Genomic DNA, 24,907 nt, shown 5'->3' on the forward strand with positions numbered 1-24,907 from the left:
AATCTGGCCCTCGGCAGGAGGGTCCCCCCTTATGATCCTGGTCCTGGTCCAGGTTTCTTCCCTCCTAAAGGGGAGTTTTTCTTGCCACTGTTTGGCTTAAGGCTTTTCTCCCACTATGGGAGTTTTTACCTGCCATTGTTTATGTAATAATTTCTCGGGGGTTTATGTTCATGTTCTGGATCTCTGGAAAGCGTCTAGAGACAACTTTTGTTGTATTAGACACTATATAAATAAAATTGAATTGAATTGAACCCCTGACCGGTCTCTCAGCCAACATACTCAGCCAATAATTCTTGAAAACAAAACAAGAACATCATTAGGTCACATAAACACATTTATTTGTTTTGCATTTTGATAAATGAAACAAGATACCTTAATATTCACTAGTATTATGCTTATTTACAAATAATGACTAATCATCACACAGGTTACTGTTAAATATACAAAACAGATGTGTGTGGAGGAGTGGAACGTTAAAGAAACAAGGAAAGAAGTGAAGCAGACGGGACGGGTGAGGAAGCAGGTAGTCTGGTTTGTCTTCTAGTACGATGTCTGACTACACAATGTCTAAAAAACAACAAATACAAAAGATGGTTTTGAAGTTTCTCACACAATTTTGTGGAGATGAAGCTCTGCAAAGGCAAGCCACACAACTTTTCTTCAGATTTCTGATCTTTTGCAGGAATTAAACAAGAGTAACAAAGTCACATGGGGTCAAATAAAGTGGATGAAGTGTCCTGCTCTGAAGCAGAGATGTTTTCCTGCAGAGGATCAGTGAACCGAGCAGACCTGGACCTAGACCTGGACCTAGACCTGGACCTAGACCTGGACCTGGACCTGGACCTTGACCAGGACCTAGACCTGGACCTAGACCTGGACCTAGACCTAGACCTAGACCTGGACCTGGACCTGGACCTGGACCAGGACCAGGACCAGGACCAGGACCAGGACCTGGACCTGGACCTGGACCAGGACCAGGACCTGGACCTGGACCTGGACCTGGACCTGGACCTGGAGCAGACCTGGACCTGGACCTGGACCTAGACCTAGACCTAGACCTAGACCTAGACCTGGAGCAGACCTGGAGCAGACCTGGACCTGGACCTGGACCTGGACCTGGACCTGGACCTGGAGCAGACCTGGAGCAGACCTGGAGCAGACCTGGACCTGGACCTGGACCTGGAGCAGACCTGGAGCAGACCTGGAGCAGACCTGGACCTGGACCAGGACCTGGAGCAGACCTGGACCTAGACCTAGACCTGGAGCAGACCTGGACCTGGACCTGGAGCAGACCTGGACCTGGACCTGGAGCAGACCTGGACCTGGACCTGGAGCAGACCTGGACCTGGACCAGACCTGGAGCAGACCTGGACCTGGAGCAGACCTGGACCTGGACCTGGAGCAGACCTGGACCTGGACCTGGAGCAGACCTGGACCTGGACCTGGAGCAGACCTGGACCTGGACCTGGAGCAGACCTGGACCTGGACCTGGAGCAGACCTGGACCTGGACCTGGAGCAGACCTGGACCTGGACCAGACCTGGAGCAGACCTGGACCTGGAGCAGACCTGGACCTGGACCTGGACCTGGAGCAGACCTGGACCTGGACCAGACCTGGAGCAGACCTGGACCTGGAGCAGACCTGGACCTGGACCTGGACCTGGAGCAGACCTGGACCTGGACCTGGAGCAGACCTGGACCTGGACCTGGAGCAGACCTGGCTCACACGTACCTGAGTAGCCCACCATGGGAAATACATGTACTTTCTGTTCAGTTATTAGAAGCATGACAGACCCACATACAAACCTAAATCAGACAGAAAAATGCACATTAACAAAATATAATGCTGGGATTCTTACTCTTCTTTTGACTTTTATTTCATTGCAGATGAACCAAAACAATTGTGTGTTTAACGTAAACGGGCCTTGCCAATGGCGCTGACGCCGGCCCAGAACAGAGCACTGATCTGGGCGGGGTTTCATCCACAACAGGACATGTGTCCACTGTGCAAGGGTCCAGAGACATTGAGTGCGTTTACATGGGAAGTTTAATTCGGAATAATGAATTCCGAATTAAAAAACATCCATCTGTTCCTCAGCTGTTTCCAGCTGTTTCCAGCTGTTCCCCAGTGGCTCACCATTTCATATTTCTTTTCTGCCGGATCATCATTCTTGTTTGCATCCCCTGCTAAAAAGTTTTCTCTTCACCTTCTTACAACTACGACGCTGCCCTGGATCAATGTTTTTGATTACAGTTGCATGTCTGAAAAATACAAAAATGAATGTAAACTGACAAATGAAATGAATTTGAAAAGAAATAAAATGTTAAATGCTTTGGGTTCACAGCATCTGCAAAGAAATAAACATCAAAGTTCATCTCAGAATGGGTGCATTATTTTGATCGGTTCCAACGTTTGCTAGTCTGAGTTTGTAAAACTAAATTAGAGGCTTTTCAGCAATAACTTTTCAATAACTCAGTAACCCAGTGAAACTATGGTTGTGTGGACGGAGAAAGCTGCGAGGTGGCACTGCTCAGACACGCGTGACAGTCGGCCCGCTGGTCCCTCGGTTGAATCTGTGAGCCGGTTCCTGCAGCACCAAGGTGACTGGAACTTAACATACCTGAAGCCACTGCCTCTACAAACACTTTACAGCGCCAAAACAGAGTGATAATGTGGCACAGTGAGGTTACAAATGAGCTATGGTGTACAAATGAATGAATAGATAAATAAAACCCCATGACTGACACTGAAATACACTGCCAGTCAAAAGTCCGGTGACACGTTTGCTTTCCAGGGGGAAAGAGCGTCCAAACCTTTGACCGCCAGTGTAGGTGAAACAACAAAATGCAGCTGTAAACATAGCTGTTGAGCTGAAAGTCTGAAGATTACACAAGACTACACAAGAACATGAACAAAAATAGAAGAAAAACAAAATCTGGCTATTTTTTTTCCAGGGATTTTCCACCTTCTCATAAATGTATTTATGAAAAGGCACAGAATTTTAAATATACAACACAACATCTTCTTATCAAAATCGGGAATATAATAGGTTTGATTGACAAAAAAAAAAAAGAGAGAAATCTTGATCTACAAAGTGATTCAGTAAATCTAGGAGCACATTTTTTATTTACATTTTACTTTGTTTTACCGTCCACACGCTCTGGGTCTATGGGAGTACGGAAGAGCATTAGGGCCAAAGCCGGAGAAGAAATATTTGAGGGGAAGATTTTTTTTTTATTGTACACTTTGAGAAAAAAGTCGAAATGTCGAGATTAATGTTGAAATTACATTTCAAGAATAAAGTCAACATTTTTTCTCGACATTTCAACTTTTTTCTCGAAGTGCATAATGAAAAGAAAATCTTCCTCCTCTAAAATATTATTTTTATTTTTCTCCTGCCTGGCCCTAATACTCTTCCGTAATTGGAGTCATGTCTTTTGTGCACAGTTAAATTTGCCTTTGAATTAATTGTGAGTACGATTAAATGCCTACTGAAAAAGTTATTCCCCATCATCATAACCCAGAAAGCATCTAATTCCTTGTTGAAAGATTCTTGGTGTGTGTGGAGGGAACTCCACACACATTTCACCGCTCCATGCTCACCTTCTGAACATGAGAAACGGAGAGCAGTGTCCGCAGTCACATAATGTCTTTTTCTTGTCTCTTTTATATGGTCATGATCAAAGAAATATGAAATATGTTTGAGAAACCTTTGTTTTCTCTTCCATGTTTTATCTTGTATGTAGTCTGACGTGTGACCTATTGGTTTTCTTTTCATTAGAGTCACATGTTCCTGCGTGCAATCACTGTTAGAAATTTAGTTTAAATTAAAAAAACAAGACCCAAGCGCTTACGAAAAAAAAGAGAGAGAGATGAGACTTTAGTAAGACACAGGTCTCACAGAGACCAAATCAGGGACGTGCTTGGGTGCGCTTCATAGGCTCCGATACAATGTTCATACTTCATATTCCTGACATTTAGCTGAGTTAGCAGAACAGCTCATCAACAAAACGTGACGAGCCGCGAGCCGCGTCGCTGTGCCTTCTGTACACTACAGGATAGATCATGGGCAGAGCCCCTAGCGACACACACCGCACGGCAGTCTTTATGCACCTGTTCACTTAGCCACTCCATCCATCCCTCCATCCATCCATCCATCCACCCGTCTGGAGGGGTGGGGGTTTATCCCAGCGGCCAACTGTACGGTACTTCTGGACAGGTCAAAGGTCAATCACAGGAGCACACAGAGACACATCAGCAGTCAAACAATTACGACACTGTTTCACTCCCTCTCTCACAATCCATGCAAGTTGTTTCTTTTTGACCCTCTTTTTTATCACAGGTACTCAATCATAGAAAAAAGCAACAAAGAATAGAATGAAACATATAAGTAAACAAAAATATAATGCCAAACAAAACAACAACATCTCAACGTATCACTCTTGAGATGAATGTGTCTTCTACATTACAATGTTTGTTGAGTGACAGCTCTAGGACTAGTTATAGTATCAATAATACAGTCTAACAACTGACAACTGTTGTTTTTTTGTTTTTTTTAAGTAATGTCTTTTTTATCGTGGTAAGATTAATATAAAAAATATAATTTCCTTCCATCTTCCACCTTTCCTCATTGTGATCAGTCTGTTATAAAAAGACTGTTGGGTAGCAGACGGTAGGAAAGTAAATTACATCTGCCTTTAATGATCCTTTCCAGATATTCATAAATATTTGTATTTACTCAAGGCGTTGTTTTCAAGTCAGAAACACTAACGTGAGCTAGTGTCGATATCCAGACATGTTGGCATGTGCTTCTGAAATGACACAAGTCCACACTTCACTTCCACTCGTCTGAAGCTGGAAAAATATAATCCCGTCTGGTGGGATGAGTCAAGTCTTTTCCTCAAGAATAGCAACTATCTATGATAGTTTTGTATATTGTACTTCAACAGTACATATGCATTGATGCTAACAGTTGTGGTGGCTTACCGAGGTGGCATCATGAATCCTGTTAACATTTTCCTGAATCCATCGTTTTGTTTCTTCCTGTCCATCAGTCTTTACTCTCCAACTCACATGCTTGTTTCACAAGGTGGCGTCAAGCTTCCATCCAGACTAATGTGATTTTCTCCTTTTTCTCCACCCTGTTCTGCTCCCTCCCTTTCGACTCCATCATCTGCTCCTCCCATAGTTACCAGCTCCTGGGTGCAATTGATTGAGCTAGCTTTAGATGGCAGTGGGCTAGAAACGCTGCCTGAGCCAGCAGCAGACTTTTCCATGTGATTTCTCCCTTGGTGACTTAAGCCTATGAGCTGCCCTTCACCTTCTAAGCTCCTGGCCACTGAGCCCTCACCTCCCTCCTGGGAGTTCCCTGGACTAACAGACTGCTGGGCCAGGGATGGAGACTGCAAAGACTTAGCCTCATGTGCTACAGAAGTAGAAGACATAGACAACCTGGAGACCATGTCCCCAGAAGGTAGCTGAGCGAACTTGTCCGGGGTTGCCACAGGTGTCATCATTGCTACAAGAACATCATCTTGAGAACCAATGAAATCAACCTTGAGGCCTCTTAACTTTTGATGGCTGCTATCTTGCACAGAGCTGCAGATGCTTTCACAGGTCGTCCCATGGCTCTCCGCATCCCGCGACACAGAACGTTTATCTTGGTTTTCACTTTCTTTGGGGCTCGACATGAACTCATACAAACCCTCTTTGATGACAGTCATTGGCTTCATGCTGTCAGGACCCCGATTCGCCTCCACATTGGTGATCTGGCTTAAATCCAAAGGTGGAGGGATTCGCTGCTGCCTAACACCAGTTTGAGCTCCTTCAATGCCGGGGAGCAGAGAGCTTCTTTCACCTCTCTCTAATGAAGACTCCTCAGCTGCATTGGAGGACTTCACAGCAGTGCTGAGTTTAGGTGCAGCTTGCCAGCCTTGGACCGTGCTCAACACATTCATCTCCAACTGCTCTTCTATACGCTTTTCCCGTTTCTCCTGGATGTCAGTGGTTTTGTTGTAAGCGTCCTCGAGCTGTTTTACACTGAGATGTTGAGGGGTTGTTTTGTTAGACAAGGGTTTAGATCGTACAGGAGAACCAAGCTGAGTCACTTCTTGATAGTGCTGGGACCTTGCGGGGCTGCTCATCTCTGCGTTGGAGTAGCGTTTGTGATAGCTCCAGCGACTGGGGGAAAGGTGATTGTCAATAGGACATTTGTTTTCTTCTTTCTTTTCTACCAAAACATCTGTGAGTTCCATACTACGAGCAAATGCATCCTTTAGATTAATGGAAACAATACTACCACTCCGTTTGGCTCTTTCAAGAGCCTCCCTCCTCTTAATGGCCTTCTCTTGTCTCTTCTGTTCTCTGTAGAACTCAGAGAAGTTGTTGACGATGATGGGGATGGGAAGCGCAATGACCAGCACACCTGCAATACAGCAAAGACCTCCTACAATCTTGCCAAGAAGGGTTTGTGGGTAAATGTCTCCATAACCAACTGTTGTCATTGTTATAGTAGCCCACCAGAAGGAGGCAGGAATGCTGGTGAATTTTGTTGCGTCTTCGTCCTTCTCAGCAAAGAACACCAAACTTGAGAAAATCATGATGCCCATGGCTAAAAAGAGAATCAGCAGACCCAGCTCATTGTAGCTCCTCCGTAAAGTGAAGCCCAGAGACTGGAGTCCTGTTGAATGCCTGGCCAGTTTGAGGATCCTCAAAATTCTCATAATACGGAATATCTGGACCACACGGCGCACATTCTGGAACTGCATAACATTCTTGTTAGATTCAGTTAGGCAAAGGGTCACGTAGTAAGGCAGTATAGCCAGTAAATCAATGATGTTCAATGGTGCTTTGATGAAATCCCACTTGTCGGGCGCTGAGAGCAGGCGCAGTATGTACTCCATGGTGAACCAGGCGATGCAAACGGCTTCCACGTGGGCGAGACTCGGGTTGTCATTGAACTGCCCAAATTCATCCACAACCTGAAGCTCTGGCAGAGTGTTCAGGGATAGTGAGATTGTGGAAATGATGATGAACAGTATGGAGATCATGGCCAGAACCTGTAAGATAACAACAGCATTGTATATATTAGCCAAGCATCATGCATAGCAATATACAATATACAAATTGACTAGATGTAGAACTTGCAATCGTTGATCAAAGCTATCATATCTGATCTGATATTGGGCCACATTATTGCTTTGGACATTGCAGACTCCCTTGACTTTATCTCAGAGGTTATTTTACTCTGAAAGAGCTGTTCTTGTTTTAATTTGTTAAAACTTTGCTTGCTCTGCTTCGTGATCTTGAAAATTAGGCTTTTTTATGTCATTGTTTCACATGGAAATAGCAACATGCAATATTGCAAATTTAAGCCAAAATTGATTGGTAATTGGCTGCTCTGTTCAATATGATAATGGATACATTCATATTTTCATATGGAATATAATATAATTACTGTATATGTGCAAGTTTTTGCAGATTAGATAAGGAAATTATAATTCTTAACACTAAGAAAACTGTCCAGCCACGAGATAAAACAAAAAAATGTTAGTTTCTTAGAGATTTTGCAGCGTACACAACTACTTATTGGATTCCACCTATTTATTGTACTGATGAAAATGACCTAATTTCTTCCCATGTTGCCAGTAATTGAAGAATTTTACCTATTAACATTATACATACATATTGTCTTCATACTTGAGTTAATCAGAATTATTATTCAATTAAAATGAGATTGAAATCTTGTGCACACATGTGTAAAATAATAAAACAAAAGTATTCATGGAAGGACATCCTCAGTTTTCCTTAACTTTTCTGAGCCGAATGAAAGTTATAAAGATGTGCTTGCAGAGGTTCTGTGGCTACAGCGGTTATTATGTCCTGATCTTAAAGGCTAAGGTGAGCTGCATAAACCAGTGATTTGAACCAGGGGCAGAATAATATTTCTGTGGGTGTTTCCCTAACTCATCTTTCCCTCAAGTGCATTAGAAGGAACATTTGTGTATGAGTATGCAGTGAACTGTGAGTGAATTTGTAAAAAAAAAACGTTAAGATACATTTTGTATCTTAACTTTGAAGGTAGTTTATCAGAATTCACAGCGACTGTTGCCTCCAGAGGAGTTTTTTGCCATCAAACCTATGCAAATAAAAAAAATCAAAGAAAGAGGTGTTCCAGTATGTTGGGCGAAGGAGAGAAGCTGAAGCATCAGAGGTTTGAGTCTCTCTCTACAGCCCTTGCTAGGACACTTTAGGATAATCATAATAGGATTGGGTGGCTATCTATAGAAGGGATAGACACAGGTCAGAAGTGTTTACTCATTCTTTCCTCCCAGAACAGAAAGAATCAAGCAACTGAAAATAAGAAAATAAATGTATCAGAAAATATTCACTTTTTAATTGATAAAAAAGGATATACGGTATGCTTGTACTGTATCTGCATGAATGGACAGATGGCCTCAGCGCTACCTCAGGTTTCTTTACAGCACAGAGACTCCTAACAGCATTTAAAGGAGAACAACACACTGGGAGCAGACGTATGTGCTTATCCTGCAACGCTTGGCTATCTTTGAGATGTTAAATAAACATGTCCTGATTGTGTAGGGTGTCCACTGATGCTGAGGCTGATGTACCGAAGAGTAACATAATGGAACATCAGGGTCATCATTTCAGAGCCTGACTGTACGGCGTCATGTTGATGATACTTGGCAAGACTTTGTAGCAGAGTGCAGAACCATCTTTAAAAAAGATCTGCATTGTGTTACGATGCCAAAGCTACTAAAATCACTTTAAAGCTAAACTAACATCTAATGTTTTCAAGCAAAAACGTTTCTTGAGATGTCTGCACTGCTTGGTACAAAGCAATGGCTGTCACCGCTGAACCTTCTTTAGCCCTTAAATGCTAAATAATACTTAAATTAGAGCAAATATCAGGGAAGTGGATAATAAACCAGTCATCTTATGCAAAGACTCATCCTTCATGCTCCTCAGTTGTTCAGGACACATTAATTTATGAAACAAGCAAAGAATCCCTTCATCTCAACGGCTCGATACCCACGATGACGCAAGGACATTTTGAAGGAGTTCTGGGATAGTTTGTTTGTTTCTAGGGACATTTTGCCAAAGACCAACCGTTTCTCGGACGCATAGATTCCCTATATTTTATGCTTCATATTATTATACAATATAATCTACCTTCAGGGATTAAGAAACTATGATTGAACAAATCAATATGCACCTACAATCATCACATCTTCAGTCTGTTTGGAGTTTGTTTTACATCGTTGAGTTTAGAGATATTTTGTGTATAACATTTCTAAAAGTAGCATTTTCTGATGTATTTATTTATTTACTTTCATTTCACGAAATCTTTCCTCCTAAATAAAATGATTTGGATTGAATTAAACTATCATAGTGGGTGTGTTTACGGATGTTCCGTGTGAAACCGTGTGAGGGATCGTATCAGCCACCACTGGTGGAATGTCTGGCCGGGCAAGGTCACGGCAGAGAAACCTGAGCTCTACAACATTACACAAAGAAAAGTATTTCTGGGTATTTAGACAAAGCTTCAGGATAATCTTGGGAGACACAGAGGGTTGAGAGAGAGAAAGATGAGACGGAGAACACAGAAAATCAAAGGGTGATAAAGCAAGTAGAGCAGAGTGGGAGCGTATCAAAGTGTGGCCACCCTACGGAGTCTTAATGGCTTAATGGCTGCCAAACGCTGTGACCTTGGCACCCAGGACAGATTTTAAGAAGTACCAGGAACACACAAGCTGCTTTAGAAGCTGTGCAGTGGAGGAAGAATTAATTAAGGCCTAGCATATAAGAGTCATCCTATCAGTAAACCTTGTTTTTATATCACTAATGAATAAAATGATTTATCAATGCTGAAAAATATGACTTCATCCAGAAAGAGTCCATCGCAAAGAAACAAGGTTTTAAAAATCAGAATGATTTTTCAGCAGAACTTTGTAATGTAATGTCATCTTATCAATGATTATCTACTCAATTATGAGCTGGAAGACATTGTTTTATTCTCTGATGCCCCTTTAGGAGTTTGAGCCCAAAGAGATGCCATTAGGAAGTGTGTGTGTTCAGGCTGTGGTGTGTAGCTCTGGTTCAGTCTCCTGTTCCGTCCGTGGGTCAGTCTGGTTCCATACTGGGTGTGGGTTGGGCTGATCGGGCTGTGGATCAGTCTGGTTCCATACTGGGTTTGGGTTGGGCTGATCGGGCTGTGGATCAGTCTGGTTCCATACTGGGTGTGGGTTGGGCTGATCGGGCTGTGGATCAGTCTGGTTCCATACTGGGTGTGGGTTGGGCTGATCGGGCTGTGGATCAGTCTGGTTCCATGCTGGGTTTGGGTTGGGCTGATCGGCTGTGGATCAGCCACAGATTCACTATCTTCTTTGCCCTCTGATCTGATTGCTGAGGTTTGGACTTTTGGTTTTGGATTGATGTTTGAACTCTCGTACAAGTCTGTGGTTAGATTTTTGGTTCGGTCTGTGGTTGGGCCTCTTTAAAACAATTTGAGGGATTAGAACAGTGTAGAGAGGAGAAAGATGAAGGAATTGAAAGTAATTTGCAGAATGGAAAAAAACACAAAATGAGATGAAGAACTGGATAAAGTGACTGGGCAGAGAAACCCAATTCTCAATCAATAGGAGGTATTTCTGGATCTGTTGGAAAGCTGCTGTCTTAACGGAAGTCTCTGTTTACTTATAAAGTCACATTATACTCATAGACTGGCTCAGTGAGGTAATTCTGACGTATATTAATAAATCTGTCAATATTTCAGATTGAGCGTATTTGGTTGTCTTTATGTGATGGTCTGGTAACTGGTCCAGGGTGCAGCCCTGCCTGTCGTCCAGAGATAGTATAGATAGTATAGATAACAGTATAGATAACAGATGAATGACTGAATATTTCTAGATATTGATCAACATTAGGTATACTAGTAGAAGTGGCATTAACTTCTATAATACCTGTGTTTACAGTTATGCAACAGTTAATAACCCCCCTCTCTCCTGTTTTCATGTGAAAATAAACCTAGTAGACTTTATAATTAGGCGAATACCACCTCAGAGGCAAAAAAAATACAAAATAACAAAAATTAGGGCCAGAATAAAAGTCCTGTGGGCAGTAACACTAGCTCCATCTTTCTTTGTCTTGAACATCATCTCCAGATATAGCTTGCAGTAATTGTTTCCTGGATGAGTTCATCCATCCAGTTGCTTTAGTTGGTTAGGTGTTGGTGCATTTGTCTGTACACTCTTTGGGTCCCATCATAGCATTTTGGTTGGGTATTGAAATACACACGACTTTTTCAAAGCCATAAGCTTTTTGTTTTTCCATCATTCTGGTGAAGGTTTTCTGCTGCGCTTCAGATCATTATCCTGTGCATACATTTAAGGCATCTGCTTCTAACATTCAGCTACAGGCTTTTAGAATTGGAGAAGCTTCTCTGAGGAGAACTTTGAGACCCACTCATTTGCTCAGTTTACTTTGGTGGATACCCCATGTTTATTATCTGAATCTGGGATGTTGCTTTTTACATCTGACACGGGCCACATGTCCAGCTAATCTTCTTATATTAATTTATTATATTAATTATTATATTACATATTAATTTTCAGTGTGTTCTGGTTTCTTCTAAGTAATTCTCTGAATATCCTCCAGCTCAGGGGTAAGGAACCCTGGTCCTGGAAACCTCATGTACATGAACAAACTGGAACCTGTCAGATAGGTATGATTTAAACCAACATAGAGCTGTCCCTTTAATCCCAACAACATGCTCTAACCTGTGCAGTAAAATGTCATGATCTATAGTGTCAAAAGCAGCACTGAGGTCCAGTAGAACCAATATGGACACTAATCCCTTATCTGAGGCCATAAGGAGGTCGTTCGTGACTCGAACAAGTGCTGTCTCTGTGCTATGATGCATTCTGAACCCTGACTGAAAGACTTCAAACAGATCATTTCTATACAAATAGTCACATAACTGGCTTGAAACTGCCTTTTCCAGAATTTTAGACACAAATGGAAGGTTGGAAATTGGTCTATAATTAGCTAAGGATATAAAGTCCTTAATGTCTCTGTGTTATCCACAAGGCCTGCTAGTGCCTTATGTTTCTTGCAGAGCTCTCCACTCTCAGGGTGCAGGTTTACTCTTAGTTCCTAGAGTATCCAAATGTAGATTTGGAGGGCGGGCGTTCTGCTATCAGGCACCACTACTATGGAACCAACTTCCAATCTGGGTTAAGGAGGCTGACACCACCTCCACCTTTAAAACTAAACTTAAAACCTTTTTGTTTAGTAAAGCCTATAGTTAGTGTTAAGTAAACCTCTAGTTAGTGTTTAGCAGTGCTTTAAGTGGGCCGGTACGGAGCGGTACGCAGTACCGGCAATTCTAAATTTTACCCATCAGCGTACCGGAAATTATTTACTGTGTGCGGCGCGTACTGGTACTGTTCTTCCCAGATTCCCCATCAGTCAGTAACTCCCCCCGATCTCCCCAAAGTCTACAGGTTGGATTTGTTGATTAAGGTGTTTTGATGCTCAAAGCTTGCCGTACAGACGTAAAGGCGCGCTTGGCCAACCCGCGGCTCGCGAGCCGCATGCGGCTCTTTGGCCGGTGTCATCGCAACTTTATTTGATAGGTGCAGTGAAAGACAGACTCGTAGGAAGTGGGTGTAATAATTGCTCGGGGGTCATGTTCTGGGTATGGGTCTCTGGAAAGCGTCTAGAGACAACTCTGTTGTATTACACGCTATATAAATAAAATTGAATTGAATTGGGTGCAAAATATGCCGCGACTGGAATCAAACCTGCGTTCGCTGTACGCAAGTCGCCTGCTCATCCCGTTGAGCTATACGGGCGCACTCGTGGTTGTGACGGAAATAACTTGGAGGGACAAAATGCACGGCCAAACAGAAATATGAAGGTAAACACAGGAGGTTTTTAACAGAGTGGGAGAGTTTAATAATATATTAATATTAATATATATATATATATATATATATATATATATATATATATATATATATATATATATATATATATATATATATATATATATATATATATATATATATATATATACACAAATTTACATAGTCCCATATTTGTATGACTGGAGGGGGAGAGTACCGGCACTTATTATTTCCCACTTAAAGCACTGGTGTTTAGTAATCCTCTAGTTAGTGTAAACTCTAGTGTGTTAGGGCCAGTAGTCGTAGCTGCAGCTACAGGACAAGACTGAAGCAGCTGGTCTAAGACTTAACAGAGCTTCATCCTACAGAGCTACGCTGCAGGGAGGCACCAACACGATCCACTGAGCGCTGCCCATCACCCCTCCTTCTCTCCTCTTTTTCTCTTTTCCTTTCTTCAGATCAACCCTCAGTTATGAATTAGAAGTATCTCATTACCATAATTGTTCTTCATTGTTCTTGTAGTTTTTTGTGCTGGTCTGCCCCCTCCTTTGCTCTTCTGTACATGTTTGCAGGCCAGAGCTTCCAGAGCTGCATCCTGACCTGCAGTCCCCCCTCTGACCACCTCAGTGTCTGCTGTCTACACCTGTTTACAGGACTGTCTCAGGAAATTAGAATATTGTGATTTTCTGGTACGCAATTACGAAATCAAAAATGTCATACATTCTGGATTCATTACAAATCAACTGAACTATTGCAAACCTTTTATTTTTTTAATATTTAAGAAAACTCAAATATCCTATCTCAAAAAATTTGAATATTCTGGGAATCTTAATCTTAAACTGTAAGCCATAATCAGCTATATTAAAATAATGAAAGGCTTGCAATATTTCAGTTGATTTGTAATGAATCCAGAATGTATGACATTTTTGTTTTTTTAATTGCTTGAGACGATCAAAGATGACACTCAAATCTAACTAAAGCTAAAACAATCATCTGTAACTGCAATCAGCCGTAGGTCGGGGGACATGTTACAACGCATTAGCAACGCATCAGCAACGCAGGCGTGAAACCCAGCGGACTTGGTTTGTAACGTCAGAGGAGCTGGGATGGATGTGATGGATGGGATGGATGGGATGGATGTGATGGATGGGATGGATGTGATGGATGGGATTGGATGTGATGGATGTGATGGATGGGATGGATGTGATGGATGGGATGGATGTGATGGATGTGATGGATGGGATGGATGTGATGGATGTGATGGATGTGATGGATGGGATTGGATGTGATGGATGTGATGGATGTGATGGATGTGATGGATGGGATGGATGTGATGGATGGGATTGGATGTGATGGATGTGATGGATGTGATGGATGGGATTGGATGTGATGGATGTGATGGATGTGATGGATGTGATGGATGGGATGGATGTGATGGATGTGATGGATGTGATGGATGGGATTGGATGTGATGGATGTGATGGATGTGATGGATGTGATGGATGGGATTGGATGTGATGGATGTGATGGATGGGATGGATGTGATGGATGGGATGGATGTGATGGATGGGATGGATGGGATGGATGTGATGGATGTGATGGATGGGATGGATGGGATGGATGTGATGGATGGGATGGATGGGATGGATGGGATGGATGTGATGGATGGGATGGATGTGATGGATGGGATGGATGGGATGGATGGGATGGATGTGATGGATGTGATGGATGGGATGGATGTGATGGATGGGATGGATGTGATGGATGGGATGGATGTGATGGATGGGATGGATGTGATGGATGTGATGGATGGGATGGATGGGATGGATGTGATGGATGGGATGGATGGGATGGATGGGATGGATGTGATGGATGGGATGGATGTGATGGATGGGATGGATGTGATGGATGGGATGGATGGGATGGATGTGATGGATGTGATGGATGGGATGGATGGGATGGATGTGATGGATGGGATGGATGCCGCTCCATCACCCGTCTCAACTCACTGGAAGCTGCTCATCAGTTGACAACTCAGTTGTCGTCTTCAACATTCAGTGACATAATGAATGCGTTTACATGGGAAGTTTAATTCCTCTTTAATTCAGAATTAAAATTAAATCAGATTTAAAATGAGTAAAAATTATCATGTAAACACCTAATTCCGAATGAAAATGGTAATTCTGAATTAAACTTAATTTCTGAAGTAAGTGGCTGGTTTATTCCGATTTTAAATCTGAATAGAATAATTCTGCGATCATGTATACACCCATTCCGCTTTAAATTAATTGCGGTCTTTCTTTCTGCTCGTTCCCTCCCCCGTCTGTCTCCATGATGCTTATATTCCGCGCTGGGCTGGTTTTCCAAAAGAAATTTCAAGATGGCAGCACGCAGTAAACGCTGGTCAAGAGCAGAGACCATTTATATGATAAATATAAATAATTAAAAGAACAGATGGAAACAGGAAACATAAAGATTGTGAGCTTTTCAAAGTTGTAGCAGCTAAGTTAGTTTTTCTTCCGGTAGTTTAACTTCCGGTCCCCCCCCTATCCAATCAGAACCTTCCCAACCCCCAGACCTGGAGAGGAATTGGAGAAAGACCATCAAACGTGTTTTCCATGTAAACTTCAATTTGGAATTACTATTTCCATGTAAACTCGAAGGAAAATAGTTTAATTTGGAATTATTCAAACATTAAAAAAACATCATGTAACCGTGGCCATTCAGTGACATAATGAGAAAGTCACTCATCAACTACTGGCCTCGGATGTCCTGGAAACAATTGCATCTTAAAAGGACCGTGTGCTTGCCCAGGGTGCTCGTCATGGACACACCGTGATGAGAGCCTAAGTCCGTCAACAAAGCCCTGATTAGGATCGGCTAGGGAAGTCTTTCCTCCCACTCCCACCCAACTGACTGGCACATTTCCAGCTTCACATCCTCTCCAGACTCCAAGAAAGTTGAGTCCTTTGCCTGCTCCAAAGGCACATAAGACTGTTGAGTTCCATGACAGAATAAGTGCAGCTCTCTGGGTATGTGTTGTTGCAGCCTTGAAAATATCCAGTAGCTGTGAACTTCCTGCACAAGTAAAGCAACACTGAATCCAACCAATGTTTCATTCTATACAGTTTATAATATTATACCTCCTAATAATGGATGTTTCTAGGTAGAAGCTATTAATCAGTTCATAACTCGGTCCCTCCTCCCTACTCCTCCCTGCAGCTCAGACAGTGGAAAGGACAGACTATTCAACCTGCCAACAGGCCAACCTGCCTATTTGCAGCAGCCGCGGCCCTGGTAAAAGCCCTAAAGGAGATTACACCTTACTCCTAAGTCATCCCCTGTGTGTGGGTGTGTGTGTGGGTGTGTGTGTGTGTGTGTGTGTGTGCGTGGGTGTGTGTGTGGGTGTGTGTGTGTGTGTGGGTGGCCATGTGTCACGGGGTCGGGGTGGGTGGGGCGGTGTGTGCGTCTGTGTGTTTGCACACATAACTGAATAAAAGAGCTTTGAGCAGCAATGAAAATGTTGAGCAGGAAACTTTTTGGTCACCAGCCAGATTTTTATTTGTAAAATAAGCTTAAGATGCAAACGAACAAGTCAAGAAATAATAATCAAAGCCAAGATTAAGAGATTATGTAAAGTGTAAAAGATTATTCACTGTAACTGGAAAATGAACTATCATCAAATAAAACTATTAAGAAGAGTACTCGGGTGTGTGTGTGTGTGTGTGTGTGTGTGTGTGTGTGTGTGTGTGTGTGTGTGTGTGTGTGTGTGTGCGCGCACGTTTGCTTCTGATGAAGCAAATTTCCTACATACAGACAGGTAATACTTCTATTCTAATCAGTCCCAGCCCTCGGCCGGTGACGTCACCAGGAAGTGGCAGGCCATTGGTCCAGAGCTGAGCTACGTCACAGCGTGACGCAGGTCGGTGCGGAGGTGTAAGCAGCTTCCCTCCTGCTGACACCACACTTCTAATATGGTCACATGGCCTTTTAAAGGCCAGTGCTGAGGTATTTTTAGAACCAGAAACTACCTGCAAGCCAGACACCGGCCGTTTGCAAGTGACGAGAATACAATACACAACCGTACCAGTACCAGCACCAGCACCAGCACCAGCACCAGCACCAGTACCAGCACCCACACCAGTACCAGCACCCACACCAGTACCAGCACCAGTACCAGCACCAGTACCAGCACCAGTACCAGCACCAGTACCAGCACCAGCACCAGCACCAGTACCAGTACCAGCACCCACACCAGTACCAGCACCAGTACTAGCACCAGCACCAGCACCAGTACCAGTACCAGTACCAGCACCAGCACCAGTACCAGTACCAGCACCAGCACCAGCACCAGTACCAGCACCAGCACCAGCACCAGCACCAGCACCAGTACTAGCACCAACACCAGTACCAGCACCCGCACCAGTACCAGCACCAGTACCAGCACCAATACCAGCACCAGTACCAGTACCAGTACCAGCACCAGCACCAGCACCAGCACCAGTACCAGCACCAGCACCCGCACCAGTACCAGCACCAGCACCCGCACCAGTACCAGCACCCACACCAGCACCCGCACCAGTACCAGCACCAGTACTAGCACCAGTACCAGTACCAGCACCAGCACCCGCACCAGTACCAGCACCAGCACCCGCACCAGTACCAGCACCCACACCAGCACCCGCACCAGTACCAGCACCAGCACCAGTACCAGCACCAGTACCAGCACCAGTACTAGCACCCGCACCAGTACCAGCACCCGCACCAGTACCAGCACCCACACCAGTACCAGCACCAGTACCAGCACCAGTACCAGCACCAGTACCAGTACAAGTACCAACAATATAAACCCAGAATAGGTCATAGTTTTTCAATCAACTTAATTTCATTGATATCACTTTTTCCACTTTACGCCTACTATGCATTCCAACAATACTGACACGAGGCAATTTAGTTCTGGCAAAGTTGTGAAGAAAAAGAACAATGATTTCGTCTCAAACAAGTGAGGGAAGGGAAGGACGATCGGCCGTGAAACGCAGCGTCTCTGAAGAGCAAAGATGGGCAGAAGATCCTCACGCCGTCAACGAAGGGCGGATAAAAATCACTGAAGTTCTTCTGAGCAATGCTACACAAAAACTATGTCTAATAAAGATTGAGTAAGATGCTGGATCCCAGATAATACCTGGGAAACAACTCTTAACTCAACTTTTACCTCTCTGCACCCCTCTCTCACGTTTTATAATATATTTAATATTAAAATGATATAATAATTTTTAAACTGCAAAGTAAATGGTCACCAGCCTGGCGAGAACTGCCCCCTGCTGGATCCTGGGTGGAAGTTCTGGCGAGGCTAGTGGCGACATCCGGAGCAAACTCGGAACAACAATCAGAGAGATGGACGGATGGAAAGAGAGAGAAGGCATTTCTCCCCAAAAAGCGAAGACTTCGTTTAAATATATCTAAAAATGCAAAACCAAATTGACTTTCCTAAAGAGGAGCAGGATGGGGCTCAGTTACACTTTGTGAAAGTTATTTCAGCTGGAGAGACAGAAACATCAGTCAGTGAATGCCAGAGATCCGCAAGAGTGAAAATGACAAATTAAAAGAAAATGTAAATGTTTCACTTGAAGACAATTAATATGAATATATACTGAAAATATTTAAAATGAATGAGTGTGTTTTAATTCCCCTTTATGTTTTCATTGAGGCTCTATTATAGGAATTACAAACATAGGAATGTCCACCGCATTTCAGTGTCAACAAAGTTAGAACTATCACTATAATTCTAGATTGTAAGTGGGTAACAGGTAGTTATTTTGGATTTCTCATAAATCTATCTTAAAATGTAACATACTGGACCTGGGTTGGGCTGGTGGGACAGCGGTGGAAAACTTGACGCTGCGTCTGATACGGACTGGGTTTTAGGGTTTAGGGTTTAGGGTTTTAGGGGTTTAGGCCACTTCTTTCACAGTGAAGTTTGAAGTGCCATTTGTAAATGCAGCTTTTTGTGGCGCTTGACCACGGATTCATAAAACTATACCTTTTTACTTTCTCATTACTCTGTAAAGGATGAACTCATGTTTCCCTCAAGAAGTTTTCTTCTTGTTTCACTGAAGTCACTGTATCATCCCTCCATACTTCTTTTCTTCCTGTCCTTTCTTAGACCAGTTCTACTTTCACTGCGTTCCTTCTCCAGTGAACAGGATTCAGTGGATTTCAGTGTCATGAATCTGCTTTAGTGCTCATCTTTTCTACTGCAGAAAATAAAACAAGGACAGCTGTCGGTGGACATGTCGCCAATGAGAGGTTTCAACAACGTCCATACTCTCCGAATGAGAAAACCTAACCTAACCAAGGATAACGAGGTGAATGGTTTACACGTCTGCTTAAAACCGTTAAAGCTGTGTGAAGCTGTAGTCTATTATATATGAACGCCTGCTTTTCTGCTTTTAATTGGCATCAAATGTGATTTGATATTCATCCAAAACAGAATAATAACACAGTAGCTCAGGTGGTGGAGCAGGTCGTCCACTGATGAAAGGATCGGCGGTGCAAACCCCACTCCCCCCAGTCTTCTGTCCTTGTGTCCTTGAGCAACACTTCCCTCTCCTCTCCTCCAGTGAGGCATTGCTGGTGTGTGACTGGCCACGGTTACGTGATGTTTTTAATTCGGAATTAATTATTCCAAATTAAATAATTCCGAATTAAACTATTTTCCTTCGAGTTTACATGGAAATAGTAATTCTGAATTGAGGTTTACATGGAAAACACGTTTGATGCTCTTTCTCCAATTCCTCTCCAGGTCTGGGGGTTGGGAAGGTTCTGATTGGATAGGGGGGGGACCGGAAGTTAAACTACCGGAAGAAAAACTAACTTAGCTGCTACAACTTTGAAAAGCTCACAATTTTTATGTTTCCTGTTTCCATCTGTTCTTTTAATAATTTCTATTTATTAAATAAATGGTCTCTGCTCTTGACCAGAGTTTACTGCTGCTGCATCTTGAAACTTTGTTTGGAAAACCAGCCCAGCGTGGAATAGAAGCGTCATGGAGACAGACGGGCGAGGGAACGAGTAAATGCCTGTTTGTTGTCAGTCTAAACATGTTTTTTTATTCTGTTATTGTGACTTAGATGAAGATCAAATCACTTTATGGCAAATAAATGAAGAAAACAAGCTAATTCCAAGGTGTGTGTGGATATCATATTGGCTGGATTTCCAAGGCCAGTGGGCTCAACTTGGGCTTCAAACTCTAAATGTTCCTCAAACAAATGTTTCTGTAAAATACTGCCTACTGCCATTTGTGTTTTTTTCCCCTCACATTACTGTCACATCAAATAAACAAAAAAAAAAACGATCAGACCAAGGACTTGTTGGGGTTAGTGACTGTTGCCTCCCACGTTCATGTTTGAACCCTCAGAAAGGGCAGAAAATGATTTGAAATATTAAGCTGTTGCAATTGCAGGTCAACGGCTGCCAATCAATACATCTAAGACTCTACCACAAGATCTTATGAGTTAACTCTAAGACACAGGATACGTTCCCGTTTTTTTCTCTAGAAGTTCATCCAGAGATAAAGACACATTATCTGAGCATTATACAGACTTTGAAAAACATATTGTGTGAAGCTGACGGACTGCCTGTGAAAGGCTCATCGTGATAACGATGACCTGGGTGTATTTCCTCCTTCTTTTCTCACCTGACTGTGACAGATTCAAAAAAGTAGACACCCAGCGAAATAAAGAGAGGATTCTTAATGTTTTGGTGTGTAATTGTTCCTGCTAACAGGATGTGTGCGGTCTCTGGCTGTGGCTGACTGTGCTGACTGTGTCCAGCTCTTGTTACCTTTGCAGCGATGGAGGAGCTGGGTTTCTCCAGCAGATCCCACAGCTTCTGTCGTTTGTCTGGACAGCAGCCGTGGTCCTCTACCTCCCCCTCCTTGTCCCTCAGTGTCTCAGCCTCCCTCCTCAATTCCTCATTCATCTGCTCCTTCTTCTGGTGATACCGTGCCTGGCAACACGACTCCAAGTAGATCTCATCGATACCCCAGTAGTCCAGCTCTTGGCCGAAGGACAGTGCACACATCTCTTCCATCATGTGCAGCTTCCCTGTTCTGTAGAAGTTGAGGATGGAGGAGAAGGCCACAGGGTGCCGGTCGAAGAAATACTCATTCTCAGTGAGACTGTAGTCGTCACAGATCTCCAGCAGTGATTCGTGGGTGTTGCAGTCTCTGAGGCGGCCCAGGCGGGTTCTGGGCAGCCTGTCCAGCGTTCTCCACAGCACCTCATGAGTGAGACCCCCCACGTTGAGCCTGACCCGCCGGGACCGGGCTTTGGTGCGGATGATGTCGATGGGCTCGGGGGGCAGCAGGGGGGCGGCAGCAGGCCGGGGGGTGACTTTGGGGGTGCTGAAGTTCACTCTGTCGCTCATGTTTGGTCTGCCTGCAATGCTTTCTGACTGAATGTCTGACAGTGGTGGTTCCGGTGAGCGTTTGGGCCTCGTAAAGACCACTAGGAGGATGAGGACGATGCTGTCACACCAAGCTCAGCCGGCTGGGTTCAGGCTACAGGAATCCTTCTGGGATCCATGGCTGCAAAAGCAGAAACAACACATCACAGAAATCTGACCAGAATCATAAACATTTCTGCACTTTAAGAATCGGTGGAAGCTACTCATGGACTTCTACTAACGTAGGGATTTCTTAAGGTATAAACTCAAGAAAGAATCTTACAGCTCGAGTAAGCTCAATCTTTGAGGTTCAAGCATGTCTGAAACCTATCCCAAGTGTGCTTCAATAACGCCCCCCACTCATTAAAACTTACTAAACACAGCAAACATCAAGACTGTCGGAATGATCAACTCAGTTGAGTTCCTTAAAATTTAAACTTGAACATCAGAAAATACTTGAATGACAATGAAAGGGCCAGGCTTTTAACCATGATCGGTCCCTGACTTTAACGTAGCTTGACAAGTCACAGGTATTTCACTTGCTTTTCATTGATTTGATTTAATTTGATCCTGAAACAAGTCCTATGTCCCAGGCATCCTGGAACAAGTCCTATGTCCCAGGCATCCTGGAACAAGTCCTATGTCTCAGGCATCCTGGAACAAGTCCTATGTCCCAGGCATCCTGGAACAAGTCCTATGTCCCAGGCATCCTGGAACAAGTTCTATGTCCCAGGCATCCTGGAACAAGTCCTATGTCCCAGGCATCCTGGAACAAGTCCTATGTCCCAGGCATCCTGGAACAAGTCCTATGTCCCAGGAATCAGGAATTTTAAGACATTTCTTGTGCAATATAAGAAATATTAAGCAGAACTAATTTAATTGACATATCTCAGCTGTCTTACTGACCAGTAAGTATATGTTGGCATCTTGGTATAACTGTAACTGTAGTGTAAACCACAGAGACGAATGCCGGACAGCGGATCGATGGCCTCGGGTTTGTAATGTGATACAGTTCAATCATGAGAGAAAGAGGACATCTAAATGGCATTTTTGTTCTGTTGGACTGCAGTTCTGTGAGCTTTAGAGATGCTCTGACTGCAGGACCTTTATCTGATTGTGTAATGTTCCACAAATCCCAGCCATGGCATTAGGCTTCGTCTCCCTGGCTCAAGTCTACCTGAGTTAATTATAGACCATCTATCTCCTCCTGGGACACTCCTAGGACACACTGCTACATCAGGAACCAAGTGGCTATGTCAATATTAAAAATTGATCCAAATCAGCCTTCCAATCTGAAATATAAGCAGGTGCTGTAAATAAAGCTGCTCTAAATAAGGGAAAGAATTCACTTTATAACAAAGTTTAAACGGGGATTGGCTCCATTAATTCGGGGAAGTTAAACCGGTGAAGGATGGATTAAGTGTTAGTCTTCTCCTGTTTTTAACTGTTAAAGCAGCACAAATCGATTACGTGATTATATGAAACCAGGACTGAAAATCTACAATAAAAACGTGCATATCCATCCGAAGATTAAACAGACTCACCCTTCACTTGAGATTATGTTGGAATTCTTGATTAAGAAACATTTTCTGTTTGTTCTGTTCAATATCTCTGAATTAATACCCTCACTAACCTTGAACAATTAGTATCCAGTCAAGTTGATTTAAAGGGTCTGAGAAGCTTACCTCCGTGGAAATTGCTGATACTCATGAAAAGCAGAACTTTTTGTCTTCCAAGACATCCCACCATGGTTATCCTAGCCGCTCCGGTCCGCTCCTGCCGCTGACCTTGGAACCCTGCTGACATGGACACTGACTGGTGGACAACCGCATTTTGGCGAATAATCGGTCACAGTAGAGGAAAAGTGTTTTTATGTGCGGAGAAACAAAAGCAGCACATACAAGAAGAGAAATGCAAGACCGGCCCGAAGAGCTGCTGGAAAGAGAGAGAGAGGGAGGGAGGGAGAGAGGGAGGGAGGGAGGAGGGAGAGAGACGGCGGAATGGCGTGGAAGGTGTAATTGGATTGAGGCTCTCATCACTGAGGACAACTCCAGATCAACGGCTTGTATCCAGCTAAACTCAGTCCCCTCTTGTCCTCCCATTCCAGTTTCCAGTGGGTCAGATTTGATTGGAAAACCTCAAAACACAGACGACTACAGAGGATTACCCAACCTTGATAGATAGATAGATAGATAGATAGATAGATAGATAGATAGATAGATAGATAGATAGATAGATAGATAGATAGATAGATAGATAGATAGATAGATAGATAGATAGATAGATAGATAGATAGATAGATAGATAGATAGATAGATAGATAGATAGATAGAGGAAGTAGGCTGGTCTGAACAGGTGGGTTCTGAGACACGTTTGGATGGTGGCCAGAGATGCTACTCTATAAACCTCTTGTGGGAGAGCGTTACAAATTTGGAAAACATACTATGGAGTTCCATAGTGAAAAAGCAGGCAGGTGGAAGGGAAAGAAGAAGGGCCTAGGAGGAATAGAGTGTATGAAAGGGTGTATATTGTTCAAGGAGCACAGTGAGCTAGTTTAAGAATGTTAGGAGCAGGCGATTAAGAAAAGTCAATACGGGTGTGAACTGGATGTCAGTGGAGATGTAATGGGATGGATCTTATGTGTTGGTTGGATGGGGTCCTTGAAATGTTGTGAAAAGGTGAATTCTTGGGGGGCGCTGTCAAGCCACACATGGAGTGAGACGCGCTTTTCATGGCTCCTGCAGAATCCAACCTAATTTAATAATAAACAACGTCTACACCTCTGTATAACACGAAAAACTGTCTGAATAGACCATCATCATCATCGGCATCACAATCTCGGAAGACCATTGATTTATTGTGTCTGGAGAAGGTTAGATCTTCTTCACGCAGCTTCTCTTGTGGCTGGTGAGTCCAATTCGGGAGAGGCAGACGCGGCCGCAACCGTCGCAGGTATTGGCTGAATCCGGTGCTGGTGTGGGCATGGTGGCTTTCTGCTTCCTCAACTTCCTTTTTGTTTCTCGGTGTAGAGCCAGGGCGGTTTCGTGAGTCTGCAGTCCGTTTTGTAAAGCTTTTTTCCATTTATTACGGTCTTGGGCAATGTCTTCCCAGTTGGCTGGATTGATGTTGAAGGATTTGAGGTCGTGCTTGCAGACATCCTTGTATCGGAGCAGTGGGCGGCCTACTTGCCTCTTCCCGGACTCAAGCTCTGCGTACAGAGTGTCTTTTTGGAGTGAGACGCGCTTTTCATGGCTCCTGCAGAATCCAACCTAATTTAATAATAAACAACGTCTACACCTCTGTATAACACGAAAAACTGTCTGAATAGACCAGAACGGAGCTTATTGGCAGTAAAATAGACGTGTATGGCATGGAATCTGAGGAAATATAATTACAACGGTCCGTCCGAAACAAGGCCCAACACCGCCTCGACAAAGAGTGCAGCTGACGGCGACCTAGCCACTCCCGCGCTAGCTACAGCCCTGACCATGGACTCCGAGGCGGTTAAAGCGGATATCCTCTCGTCCTTGAGG

General features: G+C 43.6%; 1 protein-coding gene and 1 long non-coding RNA gene across 2 annotated transcripts; both read right to left on the reverse strand.

Moving 5' to 3' along the window:
- Positions 1-327: 327 nt before the first annotated feature.
- LOC133453161 (uncharacterized) lies at positions 328-1,051 on the reverse strand. The gene is made up of 3 exons (XR_009783297.1): positions 994-1,051; positions 856-897; positions 328-819 (listed from the first exon to the last, which is right to left on the reverse strand). It is a non-coding gene; the product is annotated as an uncharacterized LOC133453161 (long non-coding RNA).
- A 573-nt stretch (positions 1,052-1,624) lies between these two features.
- LOC133453159 (potassium voltage-gated channel subfamily B member 2-like) lies at positions 1,625-23,316 on the reverse strand. Its single transcript, XM_061733054.1, has 3 exons — positions 23,060-23,316; positions 20,772-21,516; positions 1,625-7,058 (listed from the first exon to the last, which is right to left on the reverse strand). The coding sequence occupies exons 2-3, from the start codon at positions 21,354-21,356 to the stop codon at positions 5,070-5,072; spliced, it is 2,574 nt and encodes an 857-aa protein (XP_061589038.1). The 5' UTR covers positions 21,357-21,516; positions 23,060-23,316; the 3' UTR covers positions 1,625-5,069.
- Positions 23,317-24,907: the final 1,591 nt, after the last annotated feature.

Source organism: Cololabis saira, chromosome 10, assembly GCF_033807715.1.
Source record: "Cololabis saira isolate AMF1-May2022 chromosome 10, fColSai1.1, whole genome shotgun sequence".
Lineage (NCBI taxonomy): Eukaryota > Metazoa > Chordata > Actinopteri > Beloniformes > Belonidae > Cololabis > Cololabis saira.